Raw genomic sequence first — 19815 nt, forward strand, 5'->3', positions numbered from 1 at the left:
AATATCTGTCTAGTAGATCATTGCTTGTAACCATCATTTTACATTGAATCCCGGTGAAATGTTCATGCAATCATTGTTTATTGTACAATGAATATCCGTAAAATTAACAGCTATGTATTGATTATTGTACATTGAATACCTGTAAAATGTACATTTAGTTATCATTAATTGTACATGGAATCCCAGTGAAATGTACAAGTTATTCTGTAATGTTGTTTACATTGCACTGTATTTTTAACAGGATTATTCTGGCAACCACAGCTGCCAGTGTTTTTCCGTACAAACAACGGATTTTTTTACAGTGATGTGGACGCAATATTTTTAAAAAAAAATCTCGTTGCCGTTGTCATGTGGATGTAGCCCCCCTCTCTCTCTCTGTGTGTGTGTGTGTGTGTGGTGAAATCTGAAAGCTGATGTCACAACACAAATAAAATAGAATTAATTTTTAGATTCATTCTTCTATTCATTTATCTTTATTCATTAAAGTAACAGCAGCAGTGAAGCAATTAATTTTTTAAACATAAATTGCTGTTTTCTGTTTCTTTTCTTTCTTGTTTTTGGCCTAAAGGAAAACCTGTAAAATGTCTCTGTAGAGTTTAAACCTCGTTCCTTTTCACTGATTTCTCGATGCTGTGTGTGGAAGGAAAAGAGCACAGTGTAGGAACATGAAACCCACAGAATACAGCTGAATGTGTGATTTAAACTGTGTGTGTGTGTGTTTTATTTCCACAGCAGTTGCAGATTTCTGAACTGACACACACACACACACACACGTTCCAGAGAAGGAGAAATGAATTCAGGGATTAATTTGTTTTGAGCTGAAAACATCGAACACTGCGTCAGAAACCTGGGGATTAAAACCTGCATCCATGTGAACTGGAGACTTAAAGCTTCAGAGGTTCAACAAAATTCTGCTTTTCTCAGTTTATCATCTTCATTACCTCCTTCAGAACATCAGCAGCGCTCAGGGAGAAAAAATAAACAGGGAGCATCTGATCTGATCTAATCTCTGATCTAATCTCTGATCTAATCCACATTGACACACTGAAGAGGAGAACAGTACAGATTATTACAAAATGTAAATCTCTCTCTCTCATCTCTAAAGAAATCAATAAAATAAAAATTTGTAAATCAATCTCTCTCTTCCCATCTGTCTCTCTCTCCCTGTCTGTCTGTCTCTCTATCTGTCTCTCTCCCCCACTTCTGTTAGTCTCTTTTTAGCTGTCTCTCTCTCCCCATGTTTCTCTGTCATTCTCTCCCCATCTGTCTGTCTCTCTCTCCCCCCTCCCTCCTTCTCCTCTGTCTGTCTGTCTGTCTGTCTGTCCCCCATCTCTAAAGAAATCAATAAAATAATTGTAAAATAAAAATGTAAAAAAAATTGTAAATCTCTCCCCCTCTCCATCTGTCTCTCTCCCCCATCTGTCTGTCTGTCTGTCTCTCTCCCCCTCCCCCTCCCCCCACATGTCTGGTCCCATTGTGAATCTCAGACTCTTGGCACAGCTGCTGCTGAATCATGGGATAATGAACAAAGGGCTTCTGGGCCAAAATGACACCTAATGAAATAACTCTGCAGGGGCATTAAACAGAAGCGGGAGGTTTGGAGGGGCGTTGATCTGAGAGAATGTTCTGGCACCTTTTCCTTCAGCAGCCTGCAGACACACAGCCTCCTGTTCGACCCGGATTACGAGTGTGTTCTGAACACAGACGGGTTCTGGGACGGGTTCCAGCTCAGGGAGCTCGTCTATATAACCGGCCTCATGGGCCCCGACAGTGACAGCCAACACTCCGGAGCTGGTAAGAGACCACCACACACACACACGCACACACACACACACACATACACACACACACAGCATCAGGAGGCATTGATTCATTCTCTATAGCAGCAGCCCCGACAGTAGTGCAGCTGCACGTCACAGGGTCGTATCAATGCACTGGTTCGTTATGGTTTCCATAGTAACAGCTCATTCACAGGGACGTGTACAGCGAACACAACATTGACATTACACAGATTTATTTAAAAAAAACAGACACGGTGAAGTTTTCTGTCAGGAAACATTGATTTTTTTTTTTTATCCTGTGTGGAAGGAGTCTCCAGTGTCAGCGCTTTGTAACAGTCACTGCTGTGGTGGAATAAAACTCATTCGAAGAAAATGTATTCTTTACTTATTCCACTGTTTTATGCATCAGTGTGTGTGAAATGAAACCTCTGTTTTAAAGCTCGTCGCACCCCTCCTGGATCACTATGGCAACCGAACAACAGAACCCTACAACCAAACAACAGAATCCTCCATCCAGCACTTTCAAGGTGTCACACACATCGCTGTGTCTCTGATTTATTTTATTACACATCATCAACGGAAAACTGATTGTTTATTCTCGTGGCGCCTTTCAGCTGATCATCTACGACCAGGAGAACTTCCAAGGTCACTGCCATGAGCTGACTGGGATCTGTAACAACCTGCAAGAGGCGGGTGTGGAGAAAGTGGGCTCGATACTGGTGCTGTGTGGACCGTGAGTGTGTGTGTGTGTTGGAGATAGACTGATTATGCAAAACAAAAATGTCAGCATTATTACAACTTCTCAGGTAAGAAGGTGAGGGGGGAAAAAGACAATCCTGAAAGGGTTGAAGTTGTTGTTGCTGTGTGTGTGTGTGTGTGTGTAGGTGGGTGGGGTACGAGCAGCCCGGCTGTAAGGGTGAGCAGTTCGTGCTGGAGAAGGGCGAGTATCCTCGCTGGGATGCCTGGACCAACAGCCGGCGCAATGACTGCATCTTCTCCTTCCGCCCCATCAAAGTGGTAAATAACGTCCACCAAAATGACACGATTCAGATTTTTCACTCCGCTTTCACAGCGTTACTTTTCACACCACGTCTCTCCATTCTGGCTCGGTTCAGGACAGCCAGGAGCACAAGATCGTGCTGTACGAGAATCCCAACTTCGCAGGCAAGAAGATCGAGATCATAGACGACGACGTGCCGAGCTTCCACGCTCACGGCTACCAGGAGAAGGTTTCCTCAGTCCGAGTGCAGAGCGGCACGTAAGTACCGACACCAGTGGCGGAGCCAGACAATTTTTCTTGGGGTGGCCAGACTGAGACTGTTGTTCACACAGGGGTGGAACATAACCTGAGATCTTCTTATTTTTTCTACACTACCGTTCAAAAGTTTGGGGTCAATTTTGTGTTTTCCATGAAAAGTCACACTTTTATTTCCCACCATAAGTTGTAAAATGAATAGAAAATATAGTCGAGACATTTTTCTGGCCATTTTGAGCATTTAATCGACCCCACAAATGTGATGCTCCAGAAACTCAATCTGCTCAAAGGAAGGTCAGTTTTATAGCTTCTCTAAAGAGCTCAACTGTTTTCAGCTGTGCTAACATGATTGTACAAGGGTTTTCTAATCATCCATTAGCCTTCTGAGGCAATGAGCAAACACATTGTACCATTAGAACACTGGAGTGAGAGTTGCTGGAAATGGGCCTCTATACACCTATGGAGATATTGCACCAAAAACCAGACATTTGCAGCTAGAATAGTCATTTAGCACATTAGCAATGTATAGAGTGGATTTCTGATTAGTTTAAAGTGATCTTCATTGAAAAGAACAGTGCTTTTCTTTCAAAAATAAGCACATTTCAAAGTGACCCCAAACTTTTGAACGGTAGTGTATGTGGCGACTCGCTGTAGGTCTCGTGGTGTTTCTTGGTCACTCACTCGTTAATTTGGGCATCGGGCAGTGACTCCATGCAGAATTACATCATAAAGACCTGCATAATAAGCTTTTAAATGTATTACTAAGCTGGTTAAAAAAAAACCTTAAACAGTTGTGAAAATTGTGCCTTTTTAATTGGTGATAAAGCTCACACAACAATGAAAAAATTTACATACACTATATATGAGAAGGCACTTATAAGTACTTATACCCGTGACCGTGGCACGTTCCAATTTTTTAGAATTCCGTCTGTGATTCAGAAAGAGGAAACTCTGAGGCTTAGTACAGCGAGGAGACGAGGGGATCAGGACACTTCATCCAATAGTTAAGACATTTCGTCCAAAGCCTTTTTCATACGCACTATCAATTATTTTATATTTCAGGTATTCCGGTGTTCGTGAACAAAGCCCCCGTGAGAGCGCTGCTCCGTGTAGCACTACTGGGTTGAGAGCACGCTGTTGAATTGTGTCCGTATGGGAACAACTGCATACAGACATAGTTCCACAAAAAAGTTGCCGACAAAGTGGTGTTGGGGTGGCCGGAGGGGTGGCCAGACATTAATTTAGGGTGGCCTTGGCCACCACTGGCCACCCCCTTGGCGCCACCCTGACTGACAACATCGAGAATCTCAACCTGTTTACTGAATGCTCCTGGGCAGCACGGTGGTGTAGTGGTTAGCGCTGTCGCCTCACAGCAAGAAGGTCCGGGTTCGAGCCCCGTGGCCGGCGAGGGCCTTTCTGTGTGGAGTTTGCATGTTCTCCCCGTGTCCGCGTGGGTTTCCTCCGGGTGCTCCGGTTTCCCCCACAGTCCAAAGACATGCAGTTAGGTTAACGTGGGGCGGCCTTGGGCTGAAGTACCCTGACTGCTCCCTGGGCGCTCTGGTGTGGCTGCCCACTGCTCTGAGTGTGTGTGTGTGTGTTCACTGCTTCAGATGGGTTAAATGCAGAGGATGAATTTCACTGTGCTTGAAGTGTGCATGTGACGAATAAAGGTTTCTTCTTCTTTAATAAGGAACGCTAAGTCATGTGTTGAACTTTCTGATGAACGTGAAAAGCTGCATGTCATGTTAGTGGTTTGTTTTTGGGTTTTTTGGCGAGAGCTGCTTTAACATAAGTGAGAACAGAAACTCGGTTTGTGAGCATTAAAGTGAATTTAATGTCCCTGAACTCCACTGTTTTCCTTGTACCAAGCAACAATCATTATGTTGATTGACCGTGTGTTTTCAAACCCGAGCTGATCCAAAAAGCTATAAATTGATGGAAAATCAATAAGTTCAGCCAATTTTTACGGAATCTGCCGAGACTGAACCAGAAGATCCTGAAGGGCTGTGTGGCATCACACGTAACAATCCGGGTATGAGGTTTGTTCCCGGGTGCAGCAGTGGTTAGACCAGTCTCGATATGGAACCATGCCTTGGAGAGAATTCGGAGTGTGATTGGGATTCTTATATGTCGGATAAAGAGGCAGATGATTATCAAGGATATTCTGGAGTAGATGGTTTTCTTTTTGAGCCCCCAAGATGAGAAACTACCAGTTCACGACAGTCCCGTTCAGCGCTGATAGCGCACCACCAGCCAGAGAGAATCGGAAACACAGATAGGTTTGTGGATTTTTATTCTAAGCTGGCTGCTGCAAAATATCGGGAAAATATTTACATGTATGGGGCGGCACAGTGGTGTAGTGGTTAGCGCTGTCACCTCACAGCAAGAAGGTCCTGGGTTCGAGCCCCGTGGCCGGCGAGGGCCTTTCTGTGCGGAGTTTGCATGTTCTCCCCGTGTCCGCGTGGGTTTCCTCCGGGTGCTCCGGTTTCCCCCACAGTCCAAAGACATGCAGGTTAGGTTAACTGGTGACTCTAAATTGAGCGTAGGTGTGAATGTGAGTGTGAATGGTTGTCTGTGTCTATGTGTCAGCCCTGTGATGACCTGGCGACTTGTCCAGGGTGAACCCCGCCTTTCGCCCGTAGTCAGCTGGGATAGGATCCAGCTCACCTGCGACCCTGTAGAACAGGATAAAGCGGCTACAGATAATGAGATGAGATGAGATATAATCTTTAAGATGTACTTATTCAGTGTAATTACTGAAAGAAAATATGAAGTCGGCGATAATAGGGGAATCGACCAACTGTCCACGTCAGATCAAATGTCTCATTTCGTCTCGTCTTGTTCCGCTTTATCCGGGACCAGGTCGCGGAGGCAGCAGTCTGAGCATGGAAGCCCAAACTTCCCTTTCCCCAGACACCTCGGCCAGCTCCTCGGGAAGAACACCGAGGCGTTCCCAGGCCAGCCGAGAGACATAGTCCCTCCAGCGTGTCCTGCGTCTTCCCCGGGGCCTCCTCCCGGGGAATCAAATGTCATTTATTAAATCAATGGGTTTCTTTTTTGCTCCAGTAATTCCCATGTGGTCGTTCTGGTGGTGGTGAACACTTGATGAATCAGATTTATTATTAGTAGTAGTAGCCAGCAACACAAAATCTGCCCGCTTCGTTTCCACAAACCCCACCCACTATCACTTTAGATTAGTCTCATTTATCAGAAATTCGTGAACTGATGTCCTACTGTACATGGATTTGAACATCCAAACACGACACAGCACTTTCACATCATTATTTTTGTAAGATTGCGATAACCATATCTAATTTCAGCAAGTAAAAACAAGCATGGAGTCAGATGAACGGAAATGACCCAGATAACCGCGGTTCTACGCATGATGTCATGTGAGATTAGCCCTGAGACAACGCTGCCTTTTTCCAGGATCCGGACGCTGCGATTTAGCAATAGTTTTATGCTTGATAATAAAATAAATAATTAATATTTCCCCCCTGCTTTATTAATTTTGGTCGTTACTAATGATATAAATTCATTTTAAAGCATTACAATAAGGCATTACATCACTTTAAACAACTCTAAACACACAGTTTTTGAATAAATACATGGAGTCTCATGTTGTCAGATTGCTGTGGTATAAAAGGAATAAAACCCTCCTGTCCCCTCCCTCTGGTGTGTCTCTCACAGCTGGGTGGCGTATCAGTACCCAGGCTACAGAGGGTACCAGTACCTGTTCGAGAAGGGCGAGTATAAGGAGAACTCTGAGTTTGGGGCTCAGGTGCCGCAGATCCAGTCGGTCAGACGGATCCGTGACATGCAGTGGCACCAGAGAGGAGCTTTCCACACCTCCACCTGAACTTCCTCTCTCATCCTCCTCACGATGATGATGATTCCGTGTGCTACTGCTTCATGAATAAATAAAACCGCTTTGCTTTACGAGCCGGTTCTGAGCTTTCATTCCATTTCAGCAAGAACTAAGTTGATCCTGTTTTGATTGTCGTACGTTCCTCAGTGATTTTTTCAGAAACCCTCAACCTCCAGGTCATAAACGCAAACCAGTTGCACATGTCGCTCTGCATGTTTCTGCCAGAACGTTATGAACCACACATTAACCCTAAAGTTACCAAACCCACATGGAACCCAATACACTACCGCTTTAAGGCACAAATAACGGAAGAATAAATAAAAATATAAATAAATTACACTCTAATTAAATACATCTGCCACGTTTCCTGCTCTCAGGCATCCAGGATTCACAGCCGTGACGTCGCGTGTGTGGGCGGAGCTGCGTCTTCAGGAGTGTTCTCGCAACTTCCTCACTTTTATTACAGAAACATTCAACTTTACTCTGAATCTCAGTCTGACTGTAGCGATTACATCATCAATAAACAAAACCGCTTCTCTTCGACCAGAGCGTGTTTGTTAACCAGCACAATCCGGTTAGTTCACACCGTAACCGCCGGGTTTTTACAACAATGCTGGGTGTTTTTTTAAATCTATATTTCACAACACAGTTGTACAAACTCAGTTTCACAACAAGGTCCAAATGGAGTAATGCTGCATATAATCACGGAGTTTTTATTTCAGATTTATTAAAAAAAAAAAAAAAAATCAATCTGTAAATGTGTGTGAGATGCTCAAAGTTTATTAAAAATAACAAAGCCGTCTGTTAGGAACTGAAGTGTTTTTTGTCTTTAGTGATTTAAATGATTAGTGGGATTGCGACCAAGTCAGTGAGAGTAAACAAAACAACTCCGAGTTCTGCTTTAGGTACCGGTCAGGGTCACTGAAGGAGGCGTGGCCTTTATGTCATTCTGAAGGGAACAAGGCGTGGCCTCTGTGTATCAGTCCTGGTGAAGCAGGTGTGGCCTCTGTGCATGGCACTGTGGCAGAACAAGGCGTGGCCTCTGTATGTCACTCTGAGAGAAGGTGTGGCCTCTGTCATTCTGAAGGAAGAAGGCATGGCCTCTGTATGTCACTCTGAGGGGCAGAAGGTGTGGCCTCTGTCACTCTGAGAGAAGGTGTGGCCTCTGTATGTCACTCTGAGGGGCAGAAGGTGTGGCCTCTGTATGTCACTCAGAGAAGGTGTGGCCTCTATGTCACTCAGAGAAGGTGTGGCCTCTATGTCACTCAGAGAAGGTGTGGCCTCTGTATGTCACTCTGAGGGGCAGAAGGTGTGGCCTCTATGTCACTCTGAGGGGCAGAAGGTGTGGCCTCTGTATGTCACTCTGATCTGAGAAGGTGTGGCCTCTGTCATTCTGAAGGAAGAAGGCATGGCATCTGTAGGTCACTGAGAGAAGGCGTGGCCTCTGTATGTCACTCTGAGGGGCAGAAGGTGTGGCCCATAAGTGTGGCCTCTGTATGTCACTCTGATCTGAGAAGGTGTGGCCTCTGTCATTCTGAAGGAAGAAGGCGTGGCCTCTGTACGTCACTCTGAGGGGCAGAAGGTGTGGCCTCTGTGTATCAGTCCCCGTGAAGGAGGCATGGCATCCCAGTAAAGGAGGTGGGATTAAAACAGAAGCAGTTGTTTTAAAATCGTCCATCAGTCAGATCAGTGATCGTCTCTGAGAGAAAACCACACACCATGAGTTTTGTTTTTTTTTTAAAAAGGAAAAGAAAATTTGTCCCCAGCGTTTGAGAACCAGAAGGAGATAAGAACTCTTCCCATTAAAAGTGGCAGTCAAGAAAATAAATTTATTGTAAATTTTATTATGAATTTACAGTCAGAACCACCGGTTTAACAACACCGTGCGATATACAGCTTCATGGTGAAATAAAAAAAATACAAAGACGAATTTCCCACAAATGGACAAAAACATGAGGAGAAAACTCACACCACGTTACACTCGCACTCTTTCCACGTCTGAACGGACTTCATCAAGTGGCAGGAAGTCGCTCAGTCCAGGTGTTCATCAGCCGAGGGGAAGTGCTTCAGGCGTTATCGGATTTGTGGAAATTGTGACATGGAGAGAGTCACATGGGGGGAAGTCAGCTGAACAGTTAAAGTTTTCCCTTTCGCATATCTGTACAGCCCCCCCCCCCCCAAAAAAAAAAAAGACAGACAGCACAGAGGACAGTGACGGAGACGAAACGCCACCAAATTAACGCTCAGCCAAACAGATCAAGGTCCGACACAGAGGTCCGTTCTGATTGTGCAACATCACTAGGGTTCATTTTTGGCCCGTCGTTAAAGCAAGCAGCTCGCTTCAGTTTACGAGAGAGTGATTAAAATAAACGATTGTACGTGCAGTTAAAAACAAAAACGCAGTCGATCGACCAAGCTGTTTTCACTGATTTAATAATGGAAGATTATCTCAATTAAAAAACAAACATTTATATACTCGATTCAAACATCCTGCTTTCCTGGATACAACTCCATCCTTAAGTTTTTATTTTTGGGGGGGCGGGGCTTTGCTGTGATTTAATCTGTGGTGTGTGAGAGAGAGACAGCAGCTATATATGGATATTCTCTTAATTACAATTAGGTGTTTGCTCCACCCACCTTGCAATGATTAGACTCTGAACCATCCTGGATGAAGACTAGCATTTGTTTCCTAATGGAATGTTTGCATAAAGGCTCCATATAAAAAACACAGCTGTAAAATAAACCACTTCGACTTCAGCCAGAATCGTTCCAGAGGTGGACAAATCACTAGCTCAGGACGAGATGACGACGCGTCTCTGGGTTACGAGGGTTTTATTCGCTGCTGTACGCTGGATAAGCGAGAACGGTAGAGGAGTAACATCAGCTGCTGGCTCTGAATCCCACCGCCCGCCGCACTACACACACCGACCGGGGACAGAGAGAGAGACGGTGTGTGGTAGAACGGTTTCTACTAATCAAGTGCTGATGATGGATAATATTTCCAGAATGACAAAGGCAAGTTTGAGGAAACCTTAAAAAAAAAAAAAAGTCACACTAAACATTATAATCTATAAAACAAACATTCTTGTTTACATCGTCAGAGAAATTACAGACGTTATTCAGACCTGAATATCTGTTACAGACTTTTTCCGTTTTTTCAAGGGCTCAAACACAAACTTGTGATAATCACAATCCGAGTCTTTGGCTGTGTAGGACTTTATATACTCGTCCTTGTTAAGTTAAAGCACTTAACCAGCTAACTCGCTCACAATACTTCGCTACATTACGTTCCTTACAAATTAACTCGCGCTCGCTGCGTCTGTAAGGTTTCCAAGCAACCAAAAAGAAGAAACACAGGATGAAGGCGCTTTACTTGTCCAGCTAACGTATGTATGATTTGTCCACCTCTAGATGAAGCAGGAGTGATGATTATGGTCAGGATTTTCATGACATTCTATTAAACTAAATATCTATAAGCACTGAAATTCATTACAGTACACGAAGACGGCGTCAGTGTCGAGTTTAGATCGTCTGTAGGAAAAACTCTGTATGGATCGTGATGTATCGTTTAACTGATAATCGGGACTAATGTGGGCGTGTTCAGAGGCATAAATCAGAGAAATTTAATTTCATAAAAATGTTCTTTCATAAGAAAAAAAAATCTCTTCCGGACGCCGCCACCAAAAAGGATAAACGAAGGGTTAAAGAGCATTTAAAAATACACACACACACAATCATTCCTGTATTTCTTCTGAATGCCTTCTCAAAACCTTTGAATACACAATTCTTGATTACATTTCAACATGTTTTTTTTTCCTTTAAACTCCTAAATATTTGTTTCTATACTGTCAGAGTTAGTGCGGCAACCATTTAGCATCGGATTATGATAAACAGAAGGAAGAAGGGAAAAAATGAAAAAATAAAGACATCCTACAGAGACGTGTGTGCAACACCTAACCCCACCCAGCAGAGAGTAAAAACATCATCAATAAATGGACAAAAATGGGGAAAAAAAAAAAAACGAACGATGGAGTAAATGAGCGTCCTCCAGTCATACGAGCGTTTCTGGGTCGCTGTTGTACGCACGCGTGGTCCCGTGAACAGTGTTCTTCCTGATGACATCACAAACCAGGAAGTGTTGGTTTAGATAAAGTGGCTCGATGCAAAAGGAATCCTCTCACAGGATAAGAACGAACACACACACACACACACACACACACACACACACCTTCTCATCAGTCATAGATCTAGAAAGGCACCATGCACGTGTGACACCTCGGCCAATGGGCGGAGCACGGAGAAAGCAAACCACCAGTCGAATGTGAGGTGGAGGATGATGTCATCAGCAGCAGCAGAGTTCCCATCGACGCCGGGGTCAAAGGTTAAGGCTTGTGTCATTGCAGTTGAGCTACAGATACTCCAGTTCTAAGGCATCCTGCAGCGCAAACACAAGGAAACACTTCATTTACACCATTTCAACTTTTCTGAAGGGGTGTTCACACGGCAACTTTTACTCCGGTGTAGCACCGGGGCTGCCCCGCTAGAGCGTTCACACCGTACAAAGTTATACCGGTGTCGCCCCTGAAAGCTGCTTAAACCGGTGCAAATCTAACCCTGCTCGGGAGGGGGTTTAAGAAATTTACTCCGGAGTAAATGCTAGTTTGTGGGTCAGCACCGATATAAAATGTGACGTCTGAACGCTACAGGGGTCGACTCGCTACGCGTCAGGAGAGTTGATTTCATACGGGCATTGCTTAATTTGCATCCTGGTATTTTGCGCTTCCAAAATGGCGAATATCAACAAGAACAGAACTGCGTGTCTTCCAGTGTTGCCAGATTGGGCGGTTTTAACATATTTTGGGCTGGAAAACGTCAGCAGTATCTGGCAACACTGGTGTCTTCATCCACGGTGTTTTCCCGGCGCTTGGTGATGCCATGACAACCGGGAAAAGGAAGTACATTTTCACGCATGCGCATATTTCATTTCCGCATTATTACTATCGTATAGTACGGTCGCAAAAACTGCCGTGTGAACGCAAGTGGGGCTGCACCGGTGCTAACACGCTTCTCTCTAGTAAGCAGGTTTGTGACGTGTGAACGCTCCACGAAATTTACACCGGTGTAAGATATATCGCAACAAAATACATCGGTGCAGCATCGATGCAAATATGTGCCGTGTGAACACCCCTTGAGATTCCTTTAGACTTCTTTTGCACTGGAGCTACGAGGCTAACGTTGCTAATAAATACCCGACGCTTATGGCCACCAGTTTATCACGCATGTTAGCATCGCTTCACTCCACTCAGCTTTGTGGAGTCGATCCGGTTCGTATCGGTCTCTATGTAACACACGCAGAGAGAAACAGCTGCACAGAGTTCAGCGTCACACTGAAAATACGGTTCTAACGGGACGCGCGGAACCATCAGAGCGCAGGGTGATGCACTTCACTGTCATCGTAGCTCCAGTGTAAATCTAAACATGACTTGACTAAGGAGAACACGGCACGAGTTTAATTTACAGTGGAACTGAAAAAGAGAAAATAAAGGAGGAGCGAGACAATATGGCGTGGGAGACTTACTTGTTGCGTTCTAGCTGTCGTTCTCGATCTGACTGAATCGCTTCTTCGTTTTAAGTTCCTTCAGCCACTGAGGTGACGACTCTTCCCTAAAAACACAAAACATACTGATGAGCGCGTCAACATTTCTACAGCGCTGCAGAAAACAAAGATCAGATGATCAAGAAAGTAGAAAGGTACACACGGTGGAGGAAGCACTGAGAAATTACAGTGAGACAGCCTTTCGATTTCATAAAATGGGTGAAATTTAGTTCCGTCTGAAATGTGGTGATTGTGATATCTGTTTATTTCTGTAATATCTCACAAAATATCAGGCCATTCTGTGGCTGGGAAGTTATTTAATTTGAGGGGATTAAAGCAAATAATGTGCATGAAATCGCTCGCTTGGCGCAGTCAAGCAGACAGAGGAAGTCCGTGTGCGCATGCGCAGGTTTACCTTCTTCTTCTTCTTCTTCTTTTGGGTTTTACGGCAGCTGGCATCCACAGTGTTGCATTACTGCCATCTACAGGTTTCCCTTTGAGCGTGCACTGACAGTTCCATCATTCTGTCGCTAAACGAACAGTTGATCACACCAAGGTGCTCGCTGAGCGCCCATATTTATTAGTTTGGTCCTGCGTTTCCTTTCCTTCGTATAGAACATAACGTCTTTTCTTCTCGCTTTCTTTCCGTTACTGTAGTCGCTCTTTCACGTTTCATTCGCACACTCACGTCCTCCATTTTTCTCTCCTGTTTCAAATTTGTATCCCACAATGCCTTGCATGAACGGGGAAAGCCCACCACGTGATGCGTGATGTAGTATCTTGAATTGGGTCATGGTGAAGCAGGAAAAAATAGCGGAGAATTTAGGGCCATGTGGCTCTAAAATCATTAATTATTCTATTTTAAAAAATAATAATAAAATTGGAAGTCTGTGATTTGAATTCAGTAGCTTTCAGTCACTAAACAAAAATAATTGGGTGTCGGGAAAATTCTTTTTATGACCTACACTTGAAAAATCTGAAAGGCTGTCTAGCTTTAATATTTCAGTGAAAGTGTAGGCGAGCTTACTCATTTAAAAGTGGAAGGCAAAAAATTTGCTATTTTTCAAACACTCAAGTGTTAAAAAGTAAATGTTTTAACTGATGAAATTAAGTTAATGCCAGGTTGTCTGGTAGATCTGTACTGATATATTATGCGATGATAAATTACAAAACAAATTTATGATTCAAATTCGAAATAAAAAAAATGAAACCATTAAAAAAAAATCATCATCAGGCCGCATAATCTTGGCGTTCCCTCGCTGTAACTGTTTTGTTTAGACAGCAGAGGGTGCAAAAACACAACAGCAGTAGGGAATACGTGTGACTTCACTGTAGGCGGAAGTAGCACAGCTCTAATGCTGCGAAAACATACAGAAACAGATGTAAAATGTGAAAGAGGTGTTGTGTGATTGTGTACAAATAGATTTAATAAGAAATCGTCGCGCTCTCTTTTTACAGACTGCAGAAAGAAAGAAAAGAAGCAAATGGAGGAAATACAAAATGTTTATAAAAGTTTAACAAGTAAAAGACGATTTGTTAACATTTTCAAAGGAAAATTTTAGTTAATAAGCCGTCATATTTTACTCCGAACTTTACAAATATGGGTAAATTATTGCTGGTTGTTAAGAACATGAAGCTAAAGTTTTGTTTTTAATTTAACAAAAGAAATATTTTAGTTGATAAAGAATAGGAAAATAAAATGTTGTGCTTTTTTTTGGTTATATATATATATATATATATATATATATATATATATATATATATATATATATATATACATATATATATATATATATATATATATATATATTTTTTTTTTTTTTTTTAACTATCATCAAAAATCGAATCATGAACCCGATATTGTGAATCCTGTGAATCGTTACATGCCTTTTGTTGAGTGATAAGTAACTGATTATGGATCTAAAGCTGTCGAATTTTGCCTGAAACCATCATTCAATCTATTTAAAGTTTACAATATTTAGCATTAGCGAGAGTCTGATTTGCGTTCTATGTCAGCTACAGAATTCGATGCCAGTCTAACCTGACGTTAAAGAAATCAACTGACTTAATATAATATCAGCAGTTAATGTGAGGAACTTTACTCAACTCAACAGGCTTTCAGACGGAGTTTGTTCCTTCTACAGAGGTGAAGGACACGCCCCATTTTATACCAGTCTTTGCTGATTTCAGTAAACTAAATTATTTTACTGAGGTGGGGGGGGCGCACACACACACGGAGCGCTAATCACACTGTAGCATGATAAGGTCAAAGCAAATGAGAAATTAGTGATTTGTTTTTACATGAACTCCTTCAGACACAAGGAAACACGCGATGGAGCTTCCTGTGTATGATTGTACAGTACACATGTCCGAAGGGGTTCATGAACCTGACTGGATGCTAATCTGAGCTCGTTTGATTGGTGTGTAGCGAAAACTCACCGGCTGGATGAGAGACGAAGTGAAAGTCGTGATTTGTAGCGAGTGATGTGAAGACATGAATAAAAATATCAGGAATAAAAAGGGAAAAAAAAGATGTTTATTTTTTCCTTTTTGGAAGAGGCACAGTGTACAAATACACAAAAATAATACTCGAGCACACAGTGATGAAGCACAATTACTCACGTAGCATCCATCCATGGTTTTACCCACACAGTGAGAGTATTATCCATGTGTTTACGTTGTAACGCAATAAAAACTACTCTGTTGTAACCAGTCGTTATTCCCCGAGCCGTCAGTGTGACTCACCCGTTCTCTTTACCACCTGCAGGGGGCAGCACTCGCGACCTTCGGCCCAGGAAAGGGGATTTAGGTGAGCGAGGGAGCTGGGACGGAGACGAGCCGTCTGTCTGACTCTCTGTCTCTCCTCTCTTCTTCAGCTGGGCCTAACACACACACACACACACACACACACACTTTAGCCGGTGCATTAGACTTGTACTAGTGAATAAAAACCCACTCTCACACACACCGAGTTTCAGCTGTCCATTATAAATGACATTTTAATTTAAAAAAAAAAAAACTTTATTCAAAAACAGGAACAGAGCAGTTCCTGATTGCACCATTAGGGGGCGATAAAGTGTTATAAATCTGACTTGTATTGATTTTTTTCCCCTTTGTGCATACACAATCTAAAAACACCACCTGTCCATGTTTGTTCTTCAAAATCGCAACATTTCTGAATGAACTCTCACAGCACTGTATGATGTAATCACTAAGGAGTCTCCAGTGTCAGTGCTTCGTAACAGTCAAAAGGTAAAGCTGGCATTTTTCTGACATGTTTCTCGGTCACATGACATGCTAGCTGTGTGCTTTTTTTTCTTATTTATTACTTCAAGTGAGTGAAGAGAGAGTACAGGGTGTTCTTTAATGAATAAAAATATAACTGCTGTTCCATTGCTGTGGTGTAAGAGGAAATAAAACACACGGGGACGTGACGCTGTAGGATAATGTGAACGTTTCCTCTCACCATGAGCGCAGAGGGGTCCACGCCCGGGAAGAGCGACACTCTCTGAGGCTGTGAGGAGGAGGTGCGAGCGTCTCCTGCTCGAGTCGGCTCCTCCTCGTCCGACTCGTCATCCTGTGACTTAGCGGAGTCGGGTTTATCCTCTATACACACACACACACACACGACATGAGTTTTAAACTTTTGTGTGTGTGCACATGAGAGAGAGAGAGAGAGAGAGAGAGAGAGAAAGGTGTGTGTGTGTGTGTGTGTGTGTGTGTGTGCACGCAGTGTACCTGTTGTGTCTCTGAATCTCCACTCGCTCTTTCCGAACTCCGAGCCATCTGACACGATGGCGCTATGACGAGCAGCTCGAGAGGGCGGAGCTCTGCGGTGGCGACAGCTCTTACTGAGCTGAACTTTAGAACGCTGAGCGCTGGAGTCCAGCAGGGTAGTAGGAGACTACACACACACACACACACACACACACAAACAATTTGGACAAATGAGAGCTAGCTTTGTTTGAGGTTCCCTGAGGACAGGGACAGAATGCTGAAGGGGCGGGGCCAGCTGGATGTATTAGAGTTGAAGGGGTGGGGCCAGGTCGTTGTATTGCTGGGTTTCAGTCACATGACTTTTCTTCATGGTTTTACCGTAAGTGAAATAGCTGGTGGTCTAAACGGCTGCCGTAGTGCAAACAACTAGCGATAACTTATCAGAGTACGCTCGTAATCTAGAAGCCACTGCTGGCTTTAGATCTATTCAGAAGATCGCTGTGTGCAATGGAATCGACGCCTACAGTCTGGGAAAGAAGGATTTATCATACGATCTGGAAAACTACCCTTCAGTCGAGTTCCCCGACATCTCCAACTATCTGGTGTTGCAGACGTCCTTCTACACCGCAGAACAGATGAAAGCGTGGAAGAGTATGGAGGCTTACAACTTTCTGTATGTGGCTGGGTAAAGGACCTCAGGATCAAGTTTTTTTTTTTTAAGCTTTTCGTTCATGTCTTTATAACGAAGCGCTGCAAGTTGAAGTGTAAACAAACACCAGTTGGCTTGATTCTCACTTGTGTTGGCTCTTATCTCTCAGCTAAATCATTCACAGAGATCATCAGAAACCCCTTTAAAGACCTGGATCTGAGTTAAACAAGACGGAGAAGTGATCACGGCGCATTGGAACTGTACGGCTGGGGAGGAATTCTGTCGCGACCTTCATGCATACGGACTTTGTGAGGAGTGAACAAACAAACAGCTGGGGACTTCAGCGCTTCGGGACTAAAAATGTACCATAAAATAACGAGACATAGCAAGAAAAGTATTTGGAAAACACTCAGGACAGAGCTGAGAGGGAAATACAAACCTTTCACCAAGTGATCACTGCAAACTCCAGCACGCTTCGACTCGGCTCCCTTCGATTTCACTGAAAGGTTCAAAAGCCACCTTTCTCCACGTCTTTGTGTGAAATCCTGTTCGTTCACCCTTTTTTATTAGTTCACGGGGAACCCTGAAGAAACTTTTATCAGTTTCACGGTTTGATCGATTTGAACAAAGCAAGCGTGAGGCATTTCTCATGCGAGCAATGAACCTTCTCCATACAAACGCTTTGTCAACTGAGCTTTGGTAGACCACCAACTAAAGTTCTGAATAACTAATGAGGTGGATGTGACGTCATGTGAAACCCAGCAATTTGAGAATTGAAGGGGTGGAGCCAGGTGGATGTATTACAGCAGCGGCCCCCAACCCCCGGGCCGCGGACCGGTACCGGTCCGTGGGTCATTTGGTACCGGGCCACACAGAAAGAATAAATAACCTGCACTATTTCTGTTTCATTCATTATCTGAGTCTGAACGATGTTTGATTTTGAAAAATGACCGGATTCTCTCCGTTACATCCGTCTATAACTCACGCTTGACCAGAGCATGTGAGCGGAGTGGAGCGGCTAGAATTTCGGTCCTCGCTCACGGAGGTGGTCGCTCCGCTCGCTCCCCGCTCAATGTCGCACCATGCCGCTTCGCCCGTTACCGCTCAGCGCTCCACCAAGATTGCATCCCGCTCCACTCCACGCTCGCTCAAAAAATATGTGCACGCATGCGTGTAGCGGACGCGGAACACTTCCCGTATCTCTGCCCTCTGTCCCCCGCACTTTTTACAGCCATTACAACCACTTAATTTTTAACACGTGGAAACGCGTTTTTCTGAGCTGCCTCTAAACGCATCATGAGCAGGCGGAGCGCAGGTGGCAAACAAACACCGCTGTCGTTCATTCTGAGCCACGTTGGGCATGCTTCAGACTCGTGATGTGAGCGGTAACGGGGCAAAACTGGAGCGGGCCATTGCCTCGCTCCATCCTTCCCATCCTTGAAAAAAAAATCCCGCTCCGCGCTCTTTTCAAAATTCGTCCGCTCCGCTCACACGCTCTGCTCTTGACGCATGTCAAGACGCTTATCTCAGCGACCAAGAATGTTGGAGAGAGGACATTACTCATATTATGTTGCTGACGCGATGTTACGAGGATGCTGCTAATAAAGTTGCATACGAGTACACAGTGGATTCACGTTTATTACTATATTTAGTAAATACCACAGTTTATCCACCACACCTTAAAGGCCGGTCCGTGAAAATATTGTCTGACATCAAACCGGTCCGTGCCGCAAAAAAGGTTGGGGACCGCTGTATTACAGGATTGAAGGGGGTGAGCATATGATAGCTGAAGGGGTGGGGCCAGGTGGATGCTGAAGGGGCGTGGCCAGGTGGATGTATTACAGGATTGAAGGGGGTGAGCATATGATAGTTGAAGGGGTGGGGCCAGGTGGATGCTGAAGGGGCGTGGCCAGGTGGATGTATTACAGGATTGAAGGGGGTGAGCATATGATAGTTGAAGGGGTGGGGCCAGGTGGATGCTGAAGGGGCGTGGCCAGGTGGATGTATGAGAGAGCTGAGGGGGCGGGGGAAGCTACAGAAACCCATACAGTGAGAAATAAAGAAGAGAAAGCAGAAATGAAAATCTGTAGAACACTGAAAACCTGGCTGTTCCTGAGATGTAAAACGCTCTTCTGTGGAACGTCCTGACTGCAGCACATGGAAAACGGAGTACCCGTGTGTGTGTGTGTGTGAGGTGTGTGCTGCTGTACCTGTGGGAAGTTGAGAGGCTCCGCCTGCTCCGCCGGGCTCAGCCGATCCGGAGTGTGAGGCAAAGAGGGTTTCCGTGGAGACGGAACAAGGTTGCTATCTGATGATGGGGTCGCCGGGGTCAGACTGGGGAACGAGACGAGAGTGTTAGAGGAGAGGAGAACCATGTCCTCCCTGTGAAGTCCACTCGTGCACAGTAGTTTGGCTTCTGTATAGTTTATAAGAATCAACACGTTACTTTTGGCTAAAGTATTTTAATTGTGCTGCATTTTAAAAGGAACTGGGGTTAAATCCCACAACCTGGATCAAAACATTTGCTCTGAGGAGTTTCAGGAAGGTGAATCATTTGCAGAAACTTTCTAAAAGTAAATAAATCAAAGCAAATCAGTTCAGTCTTCAGGAACGTCACCGGACTCTCGCACGGCTGAAGGATGAGACTCGCTGCCTGAAGCTTCGGGACTCGTGTGAACTTTAAAAAGGTTACAAAGGACCTTGGACCATGTGACCGACACTGAGCAATTTAACAGAATATCTGATGGAGCTTTAGGACGTGTTGTGTTCATCGTGAGCTTCCCTTTCAGCTCGTACTCAGTGAGCAAATTCATTTCCTAAAACCATTATAATCACTGATTTATTGATGAAAGTTTGTGCTTCCTAAACAGCGTCCCTCATAAATCTGCTGTAATACACGAGTGAACACCAGGGGGCAGTAGGCGTGCAGTTCAGCTTTAAACAAAACAC

The 19815-nt window shown here is 44.2% G+C and overlaps 2 protein-coding genes across 3 annotated transcripts in view; one reads left to right on the forward strand and one right to left on the reverse strand.

Annotated features, from left to right (window-relative positions):
* Positions 1-1657: 1657 nt before the first annotated feature.
* crybb2 (crystallin, beta B2) lies at positions 1658-6975 on the forward strand. The gene is made up of 6 exons (XM_060931096.1): positions 1658-1794; positions 2221-2308; positions 2396-2514; positions 2666-2798; positions 2897-3039; positions 6727-6975. The coding sequence occupies exons 2-6, from the start codon at positions 2246-2248 to the stop codon at positions 6893-6895; spliced, it is 627 nt and encodes a 208-aa protein (XP_060787079.1). The 5' UTR covers positions 1658-1794; positions 2221-2245; the 3' UTR covers positions 6896-6975.
* A 1753-nt stretch (positions 6976-8728) lies between these two features.
* Positions 8729-19815, reverse strand: part of si:ch73-138n13.1 (uncharacterized) — an 80697-nt gene continuing 69610 nt past the window's right edge. For both annotated transcript variants that reach the window (XM_060931097.1, XM_060931098.1), the window contains exons 8-13: positions 19077-19200; positions 16239-16404; positions 15967-16106; positions 15246-15382; positions 12483-12568; positions 8729-11339 (exon numbers count right to left, since the gene is read on the reverse strand). In XM_060931097.1, the coding sequence (XP_060787080.1) occupies positions 12493-12568; positions 15246-15382; positions 15967-16106; positions 16239-16404; positions 19077-19200 (643 nt within the window). In that variant the 3' untranslated portion in view covers positions 8729-11339; positions 12483-12492. The remainder of the gene's footprint in view (positions 11340-12482; positions 12569-15245; positions 15383-15966; positions 16107-16238; positions 16405-19076; positions 19201-19815) is intronic.

The sequence above is a fragment of the Neoarius graeffei genome, chromosome 10 (genome assembly GCF_027579695.1).
Source record: "Neoarius graeffei isolate fNeoGra1 chromosome 10, fNeoGra1.pri, whole genome shotgun sequence".
NCBI lineage: Eukaryota > Metazoa > Chordata > Actinopteri > Siluriformes > Ariidae > Neoarius > Neoarius graeffei.

Excerpts from the sequence above, each read along its gene's own strand:
- crybb2 (XM_060931096.1), top strand. The coding sequence starts at position 2,246 with ATGGCAACCGAACAACAGAACCCTACAACCAAACAACAGAATCCTCCA. Across the intron at positions 2,309-2,395 it reads CTCCATCCAGCACTTTCAAG|CTGATCATCTACGACCAGGA; the intron begins GTGTCACACACA and ends GGCGCCTTTCAG. Across the intron at positions 2,799-2,896 it reads CCTTCCGCCCCATCAAAGTG|GACAGCCAGGAGCACAAGAT; the intron begins GTAAATAACGTC and ends GGCTCGGTTCAG.